Source organism: Dufourea novaeangliae, unplaced genomic scaffold (assembly GCF_001272555.1).
Source record: "Dufourea novaeangliae isolate 0120121106 unplaced genomic scaffold, ASM127255v1 scaffold165, whole genome shotgun sequence".
NCBI classification, from domain to species: Eukaryota; Metazoa; Arthropoda; class Insecta; order Hymenoptera; family Halictidae; genus Dufourea; species Dufourea novaeangliae.
Window position 1 is genome coordinate 829,418 of NW_015374045.1, and position 18,417 is coordinate 847,834.

The 18,417-nt window shown below is 41.1% G+C and overlaps 4 protein-coding genes and 1 non-coding gene across 6 annotated transcripts; 3 read left to right on the forward strand and 2 right to left on the reverse strand.

The window, feature by feature from the left end:
• Nucleotides 1–1,558: 1,558 nt before the first annotated feature.
• Nucleotides 1,559–4,868, forward strand: LOC107189590 (homeobox protein MSX-2). Its single transcript, XM_015578151.1, has 4 exons — nt 1,559–1,596; nt 2,687–2,706; nt 3,859–4,195; nt 4,598–4,868. Exons 1-4 carry the CDS (start codon nt 1,559–1,561, stop codon nt 4,866–4,868), a joined length of 666 nt encoding a protein of 221 aa, XP_015433637.1.
• Nucleotides 4,869–11,490: 6,622 nt separating this feature from the next.
• Trnam-cau lies at nt 11,491–11,563 on the reverse strand. Its single transcript has one exon. It is a non-coding gene; the product is annotated as a tRNA-Met (tRNA).
• A 251-nt stretch (nt 11,564–11,814) lies between these two features.
• On the forward strand, nt 11,815–14,284 carry LOC107189619 (zinc finger CCCH-type with G patch domain-containing protein). The gene is made up of 9 exons (XM_015578186.1): nt 11,815–11,990; nt 12,079–12,297; nt 12,385–12,465; nt 12,533–12,673; nt 12,831–12,973; nt 13,088–13,266; nt 13,350–13,619; nt 13,694–13,873; nt 13,953–14,284. The coding sequence occupies exons 1-9, from the start codon at nt 11,940–11,942 to the stop codon at nt 14,249–14,251; spliced, it is 1,563 nt and encodes a 520-aa protein (XP_015433672.1). The 5' UTR covers nt 11,815–11,939; the 3' UTR covers nt 14,252–14,284.
• Nucleotides 14,285–14,877: 593 nt separating this feature from the next.
• On the forward strand, nt 14,878–16,432 carry LOC107189622 (box C/D snoRNA protein 1). Its single transcript, XM_015578189.1, has 7 exons — nt 14,878–14,900; nt 14,996–15,177; nt 15,301–15,392; nt 15,453–15,631; nt 15,684–15,881; nt 15,959–16,083; nt 16,159–16,432. Exons 1-7 carry the CDS (start codon nt 14,881–14,883, stop codon nt 16,395–16,397), a joined length of 1,035 nt encoding a protein of 344 aa, XP_015433675.1. The 5' UTR covers nt 14,878–14,880; the 3' UTR covers nt 16,398–16,432.
• Nucleotides 16,433–17,149: 717 nt separating this feature from the next.
• LOC107189620 (vesicle-trafficking protein SEC22b) lies at nt 17,150–18,331 on the reverse strand. Of its 2 annotated transcripts, none has more exons than XM_015578187.1 (5): nt 18,142–18,331; nt 17,848–17,957; nt 17,607–17,767; nt 17,382–17,528; nt 17,150–17,298 (listed from the first exon to the last, which is right to left on the reverse strand). In XM_015578187.1, the coding sequence occupies exons 1-5, from the start codon at nt 18,214–18,216 to the stop codon at nt 17,150–17,152; spliced, it is 642 nt and encodes a 213-aa protein (XP_015433673.1). In that variant the 5' UTR covers nt 18,217–18,331. The 2 variants fall into 2 exon arrangements, with proteins under 2 accessions (XP_015433673.1, XP_015433674.1); XM_015578188.1 differs by having other exon boundaries at nt 17,848–17,955; nt 18,131–18,331.
• Between the last annotated feature and the right edge of the window lie 86 nt (nt 18,332–18,417).

The following is an 18,417-nucleotide window of genomic DNA, read 5'->3' on the forward strand; positions in this document are numbered from 1 at the left end:
GCCAGCGGGCGAGGTCAACGAACTGCGTCGTCGATCTCTTCCCCTGTTTTTCCCCCGTTCCGAATCGAGTCGAATTTCATACCGCGGATGATTTTACGGAACGGGGAAATATTTAGGTATGGAAGCCAGCAGCGAATGCCTATGTACTATGCACGATGCACACCGGGGTCCATAGAGTCGCGCGAAACGCTCCCGAAAGATAAGTAGCGACGAGGTGAATAGACTAACGGGGCGACTCGAAAAGCCCCTGGGGGGAATTGTGGGGTAAAGGGGGTTGAAAGGGCGGGGGTGGGGGGCACGGGTGTCGAGGATTGGTGGTTTCCATGCATCATGCATATTTACGCTCACCTACTAGCCGGGGCAAGATCTACGGAGCCGGCCTGGACGAGTGTTTCGCAAATTGCGAGAACCGTATTTATGCAAATACACCCCCCGCCTGCATTCGCCTTCCGCCCCCCCCCTTTCTGCACCACTTTCCCGACGCGGACGGTTTCAACTAGCGCCAAATTGACTTCGTTAGAGTCTAGCCCGGCTCTTTCAAACCGCGCGTAACAGTATATGCGTGTATATATTAGGTGTGCAAATTAATTCGTGGCCATCATTTTTGGATTTGTTTATTTACAAAAAGAAAACAGTCTTGTCTTGAGAATACTTATTCCTCATCACTTTCCACGCATTTAAGATATATTAATTATAAATTTTAATATATATATATTTAAATACATTTTTATTTTTTTATAGATTCTTATTTTAGGATATTTTTGTTTATTTTTTTTCTTCTAAACTGCCGTTTCTCGGACAATTAGGGAATCCTCTCTCGAGAATATTATGGCGAGTTTCAGTCGCTAATTGATCAAATTAATTTGTATACCTAATACATACATACTTATACGATAAAAAACAAAAGAGAAGAAGAATTCCCGTGAGGGATCGGTCGTTTCGTCCGTTTCCCGGTAAGCTGCGCGCGGCGTGGAGAAACTAGGTAGACCGGAGGGAAAAACATTGGAAAAACGCAGTCAGACTGTTGAGCCACCCCATGGGCAGTGAGAGGAGGGATAACAATCGCGATATCACGGCGACCGAGTGTATATACATCCGGCATATTCTCTATCTCTCTATCCCAGAGAAACGTTTCACATCCAATTTGTTCCTCTCGTTTCGCGGTAATCGCTCGCCAATGACTTTCCCCTCCATCTCCTCTCGGTCCCCTCCTCAGCCGTTTCCACGGAGCTCGTCGCTCTCGCCAGGCCAGTGTATATACAGGGTGTTAAAAAAAACCATTCGATATTTATATGGTGCAGACTCCTCTTGATTATTGTCCCGATCCTGAGTCTGCGCCGGGACAATAATCTTATAGGGAGTAATGGTATAGAGACCCTGGTAAATTCGTTTTTTTTTCCCGAAGCCCGAGCCTCGGCAACAAAAGCAGAGGGGCAGCTAAATATACGCTTGACATGTTCCACGGCCTCCCCCAAGTAGTGGGGATAACGGACAATAATCGTGTAGAACAAGCCAGACAATGATCGAAAGGAGTCTGTACATAGGAATATATAAGAAGATGCGTATGGAAATGGAAGGAGAACACGTGAAACACCTGTAAATATCGAAAAGCCAGTATAGTAAGTCAATCATGATGCTACAAACAAAAAAGTTCATATCTCAGAAGTGTTGACCTCTCGACCTATGTTTACCAAGGTTGTTCCACTACAGTGTGTTTTATGTAAAGTGCGTTGCTCGGAAGAAGTCCTCCGAGGCGGCACAGGAGCAAGAGGGGTAGACTGCTCACAGGCGGTGCTGTGTGGTCTGATTACTCGATGTCGTCGCGCTGACCAATAGAAACAATGCGTGTGCCCAATAACCAATCGGATTCGTATACCCTTCGGAGGTCTTCTTCCAAGCAACGACGTTACCTGCCATATAAATATCGAATGGTTCTTTTCGTACACCCTGTATGTATGCATTTCGGAGCGTGCACCGAAAATACACCTGGAAGGCACTCGGGGGTGTCTTCTCCCTCGTTGCAGCAGCTCACCCGTGTCATTCCTTCGGTTTCTCCCCAGTCGCCAGGCCAACCCTCCGTTCGCGCGCAGGCAGGCCGTTTTCCGTTCGACCAATGACGGTCGAGCGGTAGCGCTTTCCGCCCCCCTCGTTGGCGAGTTAACGCGACCAATGGAGGGACCTGGAGAACCGTTGGCGGTAGGGGGGACCCTGCACCGTCGTTTCCACCCCCAAAATGGCTGCGAGATCTCGCGGGCATTAGGCAGCCCGTTCAGAATAAACGGGCGGATTAATTGGAGCGGGATGGCGAGCGGGGGTTCGTCCCTTCCGCGAGCAACCCCTCCGGCCTTAACTCGCGTGGCAACGATTCTTCCCACCTCCACATCGACGGCACGGGGGCAAACGTGTGTGCTTTCGTCACGATGGTGGAGGTGGAGAACGAAGTACCGTCGACGATACGGCAGGGTTGAACAGGCACATCCGGTCATCCTCCGCGGTTTCTCTCGGGGGACGCAGAACGACGCCACGCGTCCACGCGTTAGCATGAAACTCGCGTCCGTTGCTAAGGTGTTCACGCGGCGACAAATCATCGGTTACGTTCGTTTGGTTCGCGCTTGATTACTCTTACGATTTTTTTTCTTTATCCGACAAAGTTTTTCCGTCGATAAGTTTGATCGTTCTTCGGAAGAGAGTCCGAGCGGGTGCACGGTGAGTTCAGTACATTAATTGGTTATTCCGGTGCGTGAGTTTCATGACTGTATTGTAGAATTTTTCGTGAGCAATCAAAGTGCAGTACACAAAGTTTCTTTTTCCAATGACTTAATTGTACTTTTAACAATATTTATACAATTTTTTTACGACGAAGAAATAGGTGTAAGATGTGTACCGGTTTATCGAATTGTAGAAGTCGATCTATCAAAAGGGTCCATTAACGAATCGTAGAATTACTCGATTCAAGTGCCGAATAGACTGAGAAACGAAGTCCTCTGTGGGAGAAGCTGTCGCGTGACCGGCAGCCGCCTAGGATTCTCGTTACGGGGATGCCCCGCGGCGAAGTTCTATTATTTTATAGCCACGATACGTAGGCCCCAAGGGCGCCTGGTCGCTCCCGACGGGGTGGTGGTGCCCCATTAACGACAATCCTACAGATGGCCCGTGCCCGCGGAAGGATACGCGTTAGGTCTCGTTAACGGGAATTTTCGTCGACGATCACGAGCGTGTCTTGCTGCGCCTTTATTGGCCAATCGCCTCCGCTACAACCGTTCCCATAATTGAGATCGTTTACCATAAACCAAAAGCGATTGTGATCCCGTGCATACGTGGTGCCGTATACACGCACGTGTATGTATATCTGTATTGTTCGAGTTAATCGACTTTGGGAGCAGAATCGATTTCTGGACGTATCGGGACCTTTGTACCGAAACCCCGCGAAATTGGATTGTTGTACATATAGTGTATTTGATCGCGCCGTACCTACACCGTTACGGACCCAGTTTCTGATCAGAACCCGATTCTTGATGAGTTTAATAGGTAGATTACCATAGACACAATATGTTTATTATGACATACATTTATTCCACAAAGTTACAAAAGAATTATTAACTGTTTTGAAAATTTATACGTAGTATTCGATAGCTCGGAGTGATATAGAAATATATATGATTTTAGGTGATCAGAAATTTCTCCCATTGCAATTCTTACCGTAGAAATTAAATGACAATTTTATTATTGTGTTTGACACGACATAGATTATGATAAAACATAGATTTGCTCGAATAACGACAGGTGTGTACACTGTGAAGGCCACCCGCGGAAAAATTCTAATTATTCGTATGGAATAACGAGCGTGCTCCATTCTAGAAGACTCTGAGGACGATTCGGCGGTGCACTCGGACTCCGAGGACACGATAGACCCCGGCAGCAGTCCTTGCACACGACTGGAAAGTCCTCCACCAGCTCTGTCGCCGTCAACGTCTCCGGCGGCGGCCACTTCCGGCAAGAGTTGCGGGGCGAACAACGGCCCTCCCAGCGGCAGGAAGCCGAGGAGAAGACGAACGGCGTTCACCCATGCCCAGCTGGCTTATCTCGAACGAAAATTCCGTTGTCAGAAATATCTCAGCGTGGCAGATCGCAGCGACGTCGCGGACGCGCTGTCGCTCTCGGAAACCCAAGTGAAGACCTGGTACCAGAACAGAAGGTACAGTTATTACTGTGTTGAGGCTTCCGAGTGTAAGCCGTGTCCCGGTGGAATTATTTTCCCAGAGTTTCCCAAGACGCAGTGTACTGGTGTGTGCTTTGTGGTGCTCCACTAATATATCTACCGATATATATATATATAGCTGACTAATATAAAAGATATCCTTAATTTTTTATTTTTCAATTTTATTTTTAGTTTTTCCAATCTAATAATTTCACCGGGAAACGGCTTACACTCGAAAGCCTCAATAGTAATAACTGTATGATGCGTGAAAGCCTCAAATCTCTTATCAGAACAGGTGTTTATCCCTTGGGACCTACTTCCTCTCCCCCCTTCCGTTCACTCGAAAAAATAACACGACTGTTGATAAACACGCGCGCGAAATACATTGGCGTGTTCCAGAACCAAATGGAAGCGACAGAACCAACTACGATTGGAACAACTCCGTCACCAAGCGACGGTGGAGAAGGAGCTGCTGGTGCGCGGTGTCGGTCTTCATCACGGTGGCATAGACGCGTACTGTCCACCTTACAACGCTCAAACGCAGACCCAAACACATCCACCACCTCCTCCGCCTCCTCCGGCGCCGTCCAGCGCCTCGACGGCCGCCTTTCTGTCGACGGCGGCTGCACTTTTCCGGAACGTGACCTACGTCCACGGATGCCCCCTTTAACCCGGCCGATCGTCGCGGTTCCAGGATCGTTTCCGTTTCTCAGCCGTCTGGGTCAACGTCGGGATTCCCTTCTTTCTGAGAAGGAACATCGCGACGGAAACGGATCCGTTTCGTAAACCTCGATGCTCGTGGATTCTCGACGTCGTGAGTCCGAACAGTTCGTCGTGGTTACTACTGGGAACTTCGAGCGGGATTCTCGGCTGTTTGATTCGTCGTTCGTCTCGAACGTTTGAAAAATCCTCCGAGGCTTTGAAACGGTCCGTAGACGACCGTCAGGCAACGTCGTGGCGCGGTGAAGTGCGCGAAAACGAGGAACGACGTGAAAGCAAAGACAATCTTTCCGTTCTTGGACTCACAATCAGACGATCCCGTGACGCGTCACTGGGGTTGTTTCTCGTGTTTATTTCTGCATGCGAGACAGTGTAAATATGTAATTATGGGAAGTTGCTAGGTTAGCCTGTAGTCAATTTGTTCTCGCTTCGACGAGGAAATATTTGGGAGAATACCTATGGAGTCTTCATGAAGTTGACAACGTTTCGTGACACGCCGTCGAGATTACGTTTCCTCGGAGTTAACCCTTCCAGGCCCAGACTCCTAAATCGTTATTTTAAAATTATGAGACTGATACATGTGTCGTGTCTTGGTATTTTATAGTCGAAAATATCGATATTGAATAGACCTATTTTCTTCTATTTTTTTTTCGAGGGAATAATTGCATTTTTCAATTAAAAACGTGGAGAATCTACTTCACACCAGTATAACTACAGATCGTTGCTGAGAAAAGTTAGATATCAACCGGCGACAGAATTTTATGCACTTTTAAAATGACTGTTGCACCAGAACAACACTGGACATTAATGGGTTAACGAACACGCGCGGCTCCTTTGGCGGAAACGTTCTTCTCGATCGTGGGAACGAAAGCTGACGATGAGTCGGTAGCGAGACAAGAGTTCGTAGATGTGTCATAGAGTTTTAGAGAACCGTAATCGGGAACAGAGAACGGGGTGGACGACGACGTATAATGTTACGAGTACACGGCTACCGGTTTCACGGCCGATTTTCCGTTTAGTGATTTAGTTGGTTAACGATCACCGCTGATAATCCGCATCACCTTTGTCCAGGCTAGTCGACGACTGTTTCGTTACCCGAAAGATTCTTGTAGATAAAATAAATTACTATCGAACAGAGCTGACGCAGTCATTTTGATTACCGGTTCCTACGGTTCTTCGTTCAATCTAGAACCAACACGACATGGTATATACATATTCCCTTGAATACAGTAAATCATCGATGAACGTTCCACTGAGTGTTCAGACGTTATCCCCATCATTGTCAGTGTGGAGGTCCCTTCGGGCACTCATCGATGTTTTACTGTACTCCTCCGATCTTGAACGTTCTACTTGCTTCCCTCCGAATGTACACCCACGAGCAAACTCGGTTTCCTCTAGAGAAAAAAGTTATGTAAGGAAAAAACCTTCTACCACTTGGTCTCGGGGTTAATGAAATTTATGCCAAATTAACATTCGGTTTAACATTTGTTTCAGTATTTGAAGTAAATTTACCAAGCTGTAGGAGGCCCTTATCATTACGCCTCTTTTCCTCTAGCGGATGGCCTCCTATCACTTGGTAAATTTATTTCAAAATTAATTAATTAATTTGACATAAATTTCAACATTCTTCAATAAGTGGTAGGAGGTCCTTTCCCTAGGTTACTTTTTTCCCTAGTGGAAGCCGAGTTTCTTAGTCAGTGTAGAACCTTTCGACATCCGAACTGAAGCTCCGCGGACAAGGGATCGAGCCAGAAAACCGAGATACGATTGGTGTTTTCGACTGGACGGCAATAATAACTAATCCGTGTACGAAATAGAGATTCTAAATACCGCGCGTGACAATAGGGCACGTGGCCAAGAACACGCGATTCGCGAGCCCCAACCGGAAAGTAATTGGCTGAAACCGATACAAGTCGAGTGCCGGCGCCACTCGTGGCTGGAATTGGTTGGTGGATTTAATTGAACGGAATCGACGGGAACGCTGAAACAGTAGTGAAAAACGGAAGGGTGAGAGAGAAAGAGAGACGGAGAGATGAGGCCCGTTGTGGATCGCAGAGAAAACGCGGCGGCGATTGTCGGGGATGATTTTCTCGCGACGCGGACGAACCTCGCAGTTAATTGGACCGTGGAGAGAGAGAGAGAGAGAGAGAGAGGGAGATATAGAGACCATGCAGGAAGGACGTAGAAGACGGAGAGAAGTGTACGAACTCGTTACACGGATGATTAGACTGGCATTACGACGAGACACCGATTACGATCAACACCGACGAAACACCGTTAATCACTCTTTTCCTTTGGATCTCGTGCAAGACTCGATACGAGTGGACGTGAACGGTCCCTCGAGGAGACAGATATCAGACACGGGAAATTGAGTTTCTCGAACAAAAAATTTGATTCGAAAAGACGAGTGTCGAGAGTCGCGGCTTCCCAACGACCCGGTGAGTTCTCTTTCACGTCGATATCACGAAGTCACTAATAATAAGGGTACATATATAGGAGATTATTATTATTTATTTATTTAATGAGCAATAAGCTCTTTGGTATAAATGCGATTAGAAAGTTATACAATTGTAATACCAACAAAAAAAAAGATAGCAGGAGTAGTTATCTAGAGAGGATTTGGATTACATTACGCTTGCAGGTGTGAAAGAACGAAACAAGTCTATGTAATCGTTATACTGGTTAACGTTCGTGTCACCGACTGGGTTATTAACCTATTTATGCAATTACACTGGCCATATAGGGTTCCGTAAAATTCTTGTTTAATAAGTAATCAGTGTCTAATCGAGGGTAGAGCCGATAAGTTGAAGTAACCCAAAAGTTCGGGGTTACGATTGTCTATTGTCACGAGGAAAAGTTCCGTGATGGAACGATATTTTGTTCGAGAAAAGGACGTATAGCTTGTCGGTCTGTCAAGAGTTGTTCCGCGAACGACGAGAAAAAGAGGATTGACAGAACGAGGAAGACGAACTCCTTTCGGGTTTATTCGGGATGAAAGAAACAAGCAGACACTCCGTGTTTTGCGGTCCTCGAATAATATAAAAAAAAAAAAAAAGACAGACACGTGTTCCCGAGCGTGAAATCTCGCGAGCGTAGGAAAAATTCTTGCGACCCTCTCGGGTTCCCCCGCCCCATTATTTCGCGTTCTCCGCTCAAGCTCGTCGCGGAGACGGAGGAAACGAACGTTCCTGCACGCGTAATTACTTCGGCATAATGAATCGCATATTATTCGTAATAATTTCTCGGCATTGTCCCTCGTCATTCGTTCTTACTTGCTTCTAATTTCGTATTTTAACGCGTTTTAACTCAACACGATCTTCAACCCTTCAACCCCTGAGCTCTCTGGACAGCTGTCACGATTAGAAGTGCTGCTAATGATAACGGTATCGGTAAATATCGATAATATCGTTAAGAAATCGATAATTTGAATTTAACGTTTAAAGTTTCATTCTGGAAGATACAAAACGTTATGTTATAAGTATATTATACATGCGTATTAATACAATACAATAGATGATAATCTTATGTTTTCATTTTCACAGATATTTGAACTTTGTATTTGAAATCGGTCATTTGATCGGTGGTCGGTATGGTTAGTGTTCAATATATTAACGATATATCAAGTTATCGATAAAATATCGTTAACGTCAATTCTAATTACGTTCTCGTGTCTATATGCTTGTAACATAATATGTACCACAGTATATTCGCATACACGCTTTGATCGTATAAACGTCCGCGTTTTACTCGTCAATGACTCGCTGCTCCGATTCCCGATCATGCTTTCCCCGTGGATACGTGCGGCAGTCGATGATGATCCCCGGTGTGTGGAGTCTCGTTAAAGAGTCAGGGGCTTGAACGAGAGATATCAAGGAGCGGACAAGTGGCGTCGCGTGTGCTAGGCCATAGCCAGCGCACGTGCGTATTGTCGTCGTCGAGGGAAACAACACAGTGTGTACGCGCGTGCATACGTGCGTGAGTCGTGTTGGCACTTGGACACGCGCTTCTTGTCCCTCTTTTGCTCTCCGCGAGCGGCATCGTTAAATACTTGACGGGAAGGGAGGAGTGACCAACTGAAAATATACGTATATACGTATTATCACGTTCTCCACGGATCCTTCGAGATCGACGAAACTCTCCTTAACCCTTTCGTTGAGGCATACTTTTGACGAATAGGTCGCGTATTCGCGAAATACTTTAGTGTTTATGGCACTACGACTATTACTACTACACTGTTTTTTCCCTTTTGTTCATTGTCTAGGACTTACAAGATCGTGACTGATAATCGATAATGATGGATTGGATGGTAAGGTACTAACCCTTAAATTATTGCACTGTTGTGTAAACGCGTCGATAGAAATCGACATCTTACAGGGAGGTTTCATTCTCCATCGTAAGAACCGAGCTCGGTTATATTGATTGATAAAATCGAGAAAAAAAAAACCGAGAAACATAAGGACTGAGGCCAAGACGGGGATGAACCTGGTCAAATTTTTCTAATTCTTCGGGGAGAGAGAGAGAGAGAGAGAGAAAAAACGGCGGAGTAATTGCTGGAGAAACGGGGAAGAGCGATGGGAGGGAGGAAGCGAACGATGGCTGACTGCACGACGGTAGCGAAAAAGGATCTCGCGCGGCTCCGTTGGTGGAGGCAACAAGCAGAAGTAAAAGGAAGAGAAACGGTAGAGGGAAAAGACGATATTGCGAGAAAGAAGGGTGGGAGAGACAGGAAGGGAGATAGAGAGAGAGAGGGTGGGCAGGAGAGGCGAGGGTGGAGGGTAGAAGGCGCGCACAGGGCGCAGCACGAGGGCAGGGCCGAGTGTAACGAAGCTCCGACTTTTTAATTGGAATATATTCAGAAAGCGGAACGCCTTTTCATCGCGGGGCTCGATGCACTGAATACAGCCTGAATCAACGCGGAATCAACCGCGCTTGCAACGAGCCTGCTGTGCACCTGCAAACCGGGCCCGCGTCTCCTCTCTCTATCTCTGCATTTATAACGTAACGGATGCATAGACGACCGCCATAAAATAAACCCGCGAAAAACGCGAGCCCGCCCCTCACCCCTCACTTTTCTTCGTCCCACGACCGATTCGCCCCGTTCCTCACCTCTCCGTTTTCTCTCGTTTTTCTGTTCACGACTCGCCGACGTATAATCCGCGGACGTATAATCACCCTGAAAATACGATAAGTGCGAGTAGACTGGAGAAACCGCCGCGGCGCACAGTCGGCCGGTATCGAGAAATTCAGTGAAATTTTTGTATAATTTTTGAATTGTAGAAGATACTGTTACGATACTTATTGCGATTGAATAATGTAGGGATGTTAAGGGGCTATGCTAGTGTGACGGCTGTATAATAAAAAAATCTAGAAATATCTATTTAATTTCCTAGATATTGAACTCATCAATTCGAAAGTCGAGATTGCACGCAATCCAACGTTGCGTTGCCTTGAGAACAAAGGGATATTGTTACCAGTGAATGCCACGTAGTGGGGATTGCGGGGAAGGCAGCGGTGGCTTTTGGTAAAAGGACTGTGAAATTCACAGTGTGAATGACCGCACGGTAGTTACCCCAGAGCCTCTAAGGAGTGAACCTAGTTCTTGTAGAAAGCAGAGGCCTCGGACTAAATTATCTAACACATATTCGGGGTGAGTCAATAAGAAAGAACTACTATCCCAAATAACTCGAAATTCATATGTAACAAGAGCAACTAAGAAAGTATTTGTAACTGTGAAAATATTCATTTTTCGACCCGTGTTTATTAGGACTGTTCTTCGTTATTTGGCATGTACTATCTACCCCAGTAGTGGTTAAACTCTTGTTTTGTTTTACCCTGTATATACATATGTACTTTATTCGGTGGTAATGTTCATTCTTTTTCTCGTGACTTTGATATTCCGTAATGATCCCCTATAATGATAAGCCCTTTGTCTTCAGCACCATTGCTCGAGAGATCATTTTTAGACATCGAAATGAATTGTGGGCACAGAGATGAGAAAACAGACGTGTTTCGTCTGTTGGTGTCACGTTTTTTTCCCTCGTTGAGCACAAGCGGTTTAAATATCATGGCCGTGCACGTCGTTTTCCGTGGATTTATTCCTCTGGAAAGGGTCTACGCAACACCTCTGCCAGTCGTGGAAAGGTAGAGGCTACGACAGCTTCAGCTTAATGGGCTGTTTGCTTGCAAATTGCGGTATCGCTAAAGGGCAGCAAACAATTCACAACTCGTTTTAACTTCCACGTTTCAATTCCAAGATGCTTCAAGTCCCTCGGGCGAGCGTCATATTTACATAATTGTCTTCCCCCGTTCTCTTTCGCGTTCGCGAAAACTCAACTTCTGCTTTCTCCTTCGGTGTGAGGTTCGTCTCACTTTCGCAACTTACCACCGTCTTCTCTAAAAATACCTGCAATATAGATAGTTTTTTTATTTAATACACCGTTAATTTTCGAACATACCATACGTATTAAAAGAGGATATTATTACCGTGTATCATTTAAGTGGCATTATTACGCTTATTGACAACACAATAAGAGAGAAATATATTTTTTCGATATAAAAAAGAAAAAAGAAATTGCCCCGGGTGAGGATCGAACTCACGACCTTAAGATTATGAGACTTACGCGCTGCCTACTGCGCTACCGAGGCGATATTACGACATTCTCACTTTGTGCATTTTGAAATCGAAATATTTTTAATATTTCATTTACAAAAATATATATATTATTATAAAAATTATACTGTAATCTTTACGACATTCCGATCATCACATGTCGATAATACAAAATCTATATCTTCTTGGTAAATGGGGATTCACAAAATCTTGCTGAAGATGTCGCCACATTGCAGACAACAGCCGAATCTTTATAGACTTCATCCGTTTAGCGTTGGTACTGTAACTCCCAATCGTTAAGTGTAAAACCACGGATATAGCATAAATGTAAACTGTCAAACGCATGCGACGCGCGGATTAATATTTTTTAGGGACACATGACTCGACTCTTGTTGTCCTAATACAAATAACATGACAGACGTAGACAGTTTGAAGGAAGCTATCGTGCAATACGAACAACAGGTATGAACGGTGGATTTTACAAAAAATAACCTTAAGAACGATTACAACTTCGTTTACCCCCGATTCTCACGTTTCAACCGTTTCTCAGCTTGCACAAGTTCAGGCAACCCTCTCTTCGTCGCCCGAGGGAACAGATAGAGACAATTTGTTAAGTTTACAGTCGGACATAGAGGAACTTATTAATTTGACAAAAGAAAGTTTACAAAGCATCGAATCGGGCGACACAGGAAACGAGTCATCGACAGAAATTCTAAGTGACGACGATGATGATGATGATCCACTTGCAAAGGAGTATGCCTTGTTCAAGGTTGATCTTTTTTTTTATCGAAACGTGCAAATTCTGGTCCTTATTTTAAAGCTTAGGCCCTTACCGTTTGTGTTACAACTTCGTTAGGCAGAACTGGAGAAAGTCTCAGATGACTCTGAGAATTGCAGGCTGAACGAACATGCTGCTGGAGCCTCAAACAATATAGAAGTCAGTATGCAAGTATTCTATACGGCATAGCAATGACACAATTATACGGTGCAAGTTCATCTTGTAGGAAGAATTGAAGCAGCTGGAAGGCATGAAATGTAGAGCCCCCTATGGTAGCAGTTGGGGAGGTGTTGGTTATCATAATGCCATGATATGCTCGGTTTCTCGAAGTGACAATACAGAAATAAAAAATATGCAAGACATAAAGGTAAGGGGACCGATGTCTAGAAAGCTACAATTTTATATTTTAGGGTATTAATGTAAATGTATCCTTTGGAAAAGCCCTGAGAAACTTTAATGATTTTTGTTGCCAACATGTTTTCATGTAAATTTGCATGCTCAAGTACAATGTAACTGTTGTTCAGGTCAGAGTACTCTTCTTAAATCCAACACACAAAGAAATGCTCCCATGTCCTTACTATTTGAATGGCAAATGTAAGTTCTCTGATGAGGATTGCAGATTTTCTCATGGTGAATTAGTACCATTATCTAGCATAAGAGAATATAGGTAATTCGATCTCTTAAAATTTAGTATCTGAACCATAGCTATGCAGCAACTAGTACATACGTATATTTACGTACCAATGTATATACATATGTGTACATGTGGTTTTATTGATAGGGAACCTGATTTTCAAACTATAAAAATGGGTAGCAGGGTACTAGCAAAACAAAGAAATGAATTATGGCATAGATGTGTTATACTCAAAATGCCAGATAAAGATGGAGATGTAGCTCGTATTAAATTTGAAGCAAGTGGGAACATTGCTGAAGTTTTTTTGCAAAATATTTTGCCTCTTGGTTAGTACTATGTACCTGAATTTAATGTTTTACATATATTTATTAGTATTTAGATATTAATTACATGATATTAATTGTAATAGACGATGCAGAATTAGAAATGTCAGATACATCTGAAGGCACAGACAGTGAGAGTGATTGCCCGGATTATTCTAAGGAAGAAATAATTCATAAATCTCTCCTGACACTTGATAATAACTCGCCGATAGGAAACTGGGAGAAACATACACGTGGTATAGGTAGTAAGTTAATGGCCCAAATGGGATATGTAGTGGGTACTGGCCTTGGAAAGCATTCTGATGGTCGAATAGAACCAGTCGAGGCAACGGTATTGCCAGCTGGTAAATCTTTAGGTACGCATGTAAATGTTATTTTACAGTTGGCGGTATATTCAGATATACTTCATTATAAACGAGTCCATTTTTAGACCACTGCATGGAGTTACGCGAAAATGCGGGCGGAGATAAAAATCTGTTTACCGTTGAACGTAGAATGCAAAAGCAACAACACAAACTAGAACAACAAAGAGAAAGACAATATCAAAGAGAAAAGCAAAAAGAAGAAAAAAGTGTATTTAATTTTATAAATGCAGCGTTAGGTGATAAACGTATGTTTAAAATCTGTTTTCTATGTTGCACGGTATCCATTTTGTTCGTGTTTCAATAGATGCTTAAATTAATTTGCAGCTAAAACTCAATCCGAAACGGGTACCTCAAAAAGTAAAAGCGATCTTAAGACAGAGTCGAATCGGCAGCTAAATGTAGCTAGCTTACAGGTCGGACAAAATATTTTACGACTTGAGAGAGAATCGTCGAAGTTAAAGGAATCACTAACAAGACATGCAAAGGGTAGCATTCAATATAATAACATTGTAATGAGGTATAATGAAAAGCAAAAAGAACTCGTTGATTTAAGAGCATCGGAAAAAAACATTGCCGGTGAACAGAGCCGACGAAAGAATACAGCTAAATTGTCTATATTTTGATGTCAGTACATTTACAATTTTGTTTCTAACAGCAATTTAACTATATGTCAAGTACCTATAGATATGTACATAAAGAAATATGAAAAATAAATCTTAAAATTGCTACACAAAAGCTGCCTCCTATGATGTAATCATAAATGACACATACACAATTTCTAAAGAGCAGCATAAATTGTATTAAAAAATTTATTGTAGCAACTAATTGTAAGTAGAGGGGGTATATTTGTGTTGGAGACAGTGTTACTAGAGCGAGGGAATTAAGGGGGAAAGTCTGATGGTAGTGGAAAGTTTAATAGTGTGGAGTAGTGTGGTGCTGCTTCACTCGCTAGGGGAGGCAAGTGACGTTAGAGTGGCAGTGGAGATAATGTGACGTCTGTATTCTCTCGTGTAAGAATTCTCCTGCAACGCTGCACGATGGTTACACGACACGCGTTGTTTTCAGTCACTTTACGTACATTACTAAACAGTTTATAGGTAATAGTTACTTGTGCTATTTTTTTGTATTTATCTAAATCTAAATGATTTAGATACTGTTAAATATCATAACATCAGAGACAACTCCGATGAACGCTTGACGGTGATGGCACACTAATTATACTTAAGTTATAAAGGCATATTACAAAATTAACATGGCAACCTCCAGTGACAAGTATGATCATAATAATCATTGCTTCATTTCTCTGTTCTATTGAAATAAATGTGATTTCAATTATTGTCGTAAGTGCAAACTGAAATTAATTACAGGATCAAGGATTGCGAAGTGTGCGGTACAAATAAAGCGAAATACACGTGTCCAAAATGCGAGGTTAGAACTTGTCGTATCGAATGCGTAAACATTCACAAAAAAGAATTAGAATGCGATGGTGTCAGGGATAAAACAAAGTTTGTGCCAATAAAATCATTCACGGACTTAGATATTCTGAGTGGTATGTTATATGTCGTGCCCAGAGAAAGGATTTCTTTTTTATTTTAAATTAACCCATAAACATTCATTATAAAAGCATATGCATTTCCAAAGATTATAAAAAGTGAAATCTGTCAATTTCTAGATTATAGGCTTCTTGAGGAAGTTGGTAGATCAGTTGATAAACTAAAGAAGGATCCATTTAAAAAATGCACAAGACAAAACAATTTACCAATGGTTAGTTATAATTTTCATTTATCTATGTCAACATAAATTATATAAACATTATCATTGTAGCATTTATATAAACTCAGAACAGCTGCATTTGAAAGAAGAGTCAATTTACAATTTATGCCACAACATTTTAGTAGACATAAAAATAACACAATATATTTAAATTGGAAAACTAATGAATTATATTGGAGAATCGAATGGATTTTTCCACAAGCAGAAAATACAATATGGATTACTGACAGGTATATCTGTTTATATAACAAATAACATGTATCTAATTAATCATTATTGTAGGGCTTTAGAAACTATGCGATTGTCAGCTGTCATAGAGGATATTTTGGATCCAATTAAGTCATTAGAAAATAATAATGACATAGAAGAATTGAATTTAAAAATGTGTCTGAAAGATAGATTACAGTTTTATCAAGCAGCTGGTTTATCTGGCATAAAATTTCTTTTAAAGGCAGAAAAAGTAGTGAAGTCAGATTCAAAGTAAGGACATTTCTGTTTTAAGCTATTGAAACAAGTAATTATTATAAATTACACGTTAACACATTGATATCCATCAGGTTTTATGAATTAGATGTTACACTTACGTTAAAAGAAAATTTACAAAACAGGGCTATAATAGAATTTCCAACAATATATGCTGTCTTAAAGGATCACTCAGATGTGTATGAAATTATTGATACTGGTATGTTATTAATTTAGATTATTAAAACGGATATCATTATCTGTTTATTAAATGACATCTTACATAACATTTTAGATGTTGAAGATACAGATGATTTAGAAAGTAAAAGTAATTTCGTAAACGTGCCTAGGAAGAACAAACAAATGCGTAAAGAATTCAATAAAACAGAGAAGAAAAGTTCAACGGTAAATTATTTTTTTAACTCTGAGTCTTCAGAGTCTGAAGATGAAAAAACCAATAGAAAAAGTAAAGTACCAAATATATCAACTTTTACCATACCAAATTATAATGAATTAGTAAAAATGGAACAGTAACATGTTTTTCACCCTATTGAAAAATGTATAGGTATACAAATTCAATGTTTTTATTGTAAATACAATACCTTAACAGACTGATACAATTGCATGACATTAATAATAATACAAAATCAACTGTAACACAATTTCATTGATTCCCTTCCCATGAATGTAAATATATAATTTTTTATAGTTCAGAGAATACTAAAATCACAAGAATAAAATAGTTTAATATATTCCTCCCATCTGTAGATCATTAAAGATTTCATAAATTATGTAACCCCATACAAAAATATATATAATAATAAAACTAATACAGCCTCAAATAGGAATAGGACAGTGATATCGATTTTCACTGTTAGAAAATAAGGTAATAAAAGTTGTTTGAACTTCTATATAATATAAATACGGCTGTATATATTGTCTTTCATTTTTATAAAACTGTTAGTATTGTTTTCTTTAAATTTAATTGAAACAGAGATGGTTGTACATTACTTGTGTAAACAATTATGTACTATATTTATTGCATGGCAATATATCTATGACAGAATATCTTGAAATTGGTTCAATGTCACTGTATTCATTGCGACTAGTTTTTCTCTGAATACAACTTATTTATATTGTTTTCAATCTTGTTTAAGAATTACAACTTAAACATACCATACACTTTTCGGAAAAAAATGCGAGTACTATTGTTGAAAAGAAAACAGAATGGTTAAAAACTTCCATGATCTTTACACAGTGATAACGAATTTATCAAATAATTTAAACTAAAGAACAAAGAAATACAAAAGGAAGACCAGAAATGCAATCAACCCAGCCACAGCTTTCACGTACATTGATTTGCTATTTAAAATAGTTGCATCCTTCTTGTACTTCTGCGACAACATGGACAAATTTTGTGTCTTTGTATCGAGCTCTAGAAAATGAATCTCAATTAAGTACAGCACTTTCATGTGTGAAACAAATATATTTAATTCAACATATGGATTCTATCATTACCTGAAAGAACTGTACCCCTTTGTAAGACATCATCTATGTTTTGGACCATGATTCTTTGTACATCCTGTAGTTGTGTATTCAGAGCATTCATATTTCTTCTAGACCTACCATCCAAAAAAACTTTCTTTGCTTTCTGAATGTAAGTATCTGGAAAAATAATAAATGTGAACGATGCAACACACTGTATGAACAATATTATGTTTAAAGCAATTTTAAAGTACATACTAAATTCAATAAAACTATAAGGCCTTGTTACTGTGTTGACACGTCTACCATATAAAGAATTAAATTCTTGTGCAATATCTTCAAGATAACTGTAAGCCACACGTTTACTGTAATTCCTTTCACATAATACCAAGTAGCATACTTCATTCTCAATCAGGTAGCTGCAAAGTTTAAATAATTAGTAACATGACGTGAAGCAATTAAATATAATTACAATAATGATTATAAAAATAAAACTTACTGGAATAAATACTGGCCCGTTTCTATAGTACATCTAGCTGGAGACTGTGGACCCAACTTTCTAAATAACAGCTTTGCCTGATTTTGGTACTCTAAGATGCTTCTGCCACTCTGGAAGAAATTTACAAAATTTTCGTGATCGTTCAATAAAGTTCCATAATACATAACAACATTTCGGAACCAACAGAAATGTCATTACATTCGATCGTTCATAAGTTAATTGAAAATTAATTATTTTCGAAGGAAGTCAAACTTGATAAAAAAAACTGACGTTTCATCATAACAGATTTCTAACCTGTTCGTCTTCTTGCATAGTCGCCGCCAACGGCAAACCATCTACTATCCTCGCAATCATTGTTAACAACACCATTTTTCCGAAAATTTAGTTATCTTGTCGTAAGAATATTGGGAAATCTATTAGAAAACTCCGTGAAACGGTCGAAACTTCACTACCTGAAATTCATTTACGCGGAACTGGCCACGGTGCGGCCGATTCGTCAAACGTCCACTCTTGGTGTACCACGTCAGTCGGTGTGGAGCAGTGAGTGGTGCCTTCGAACCTCCTAGTGAA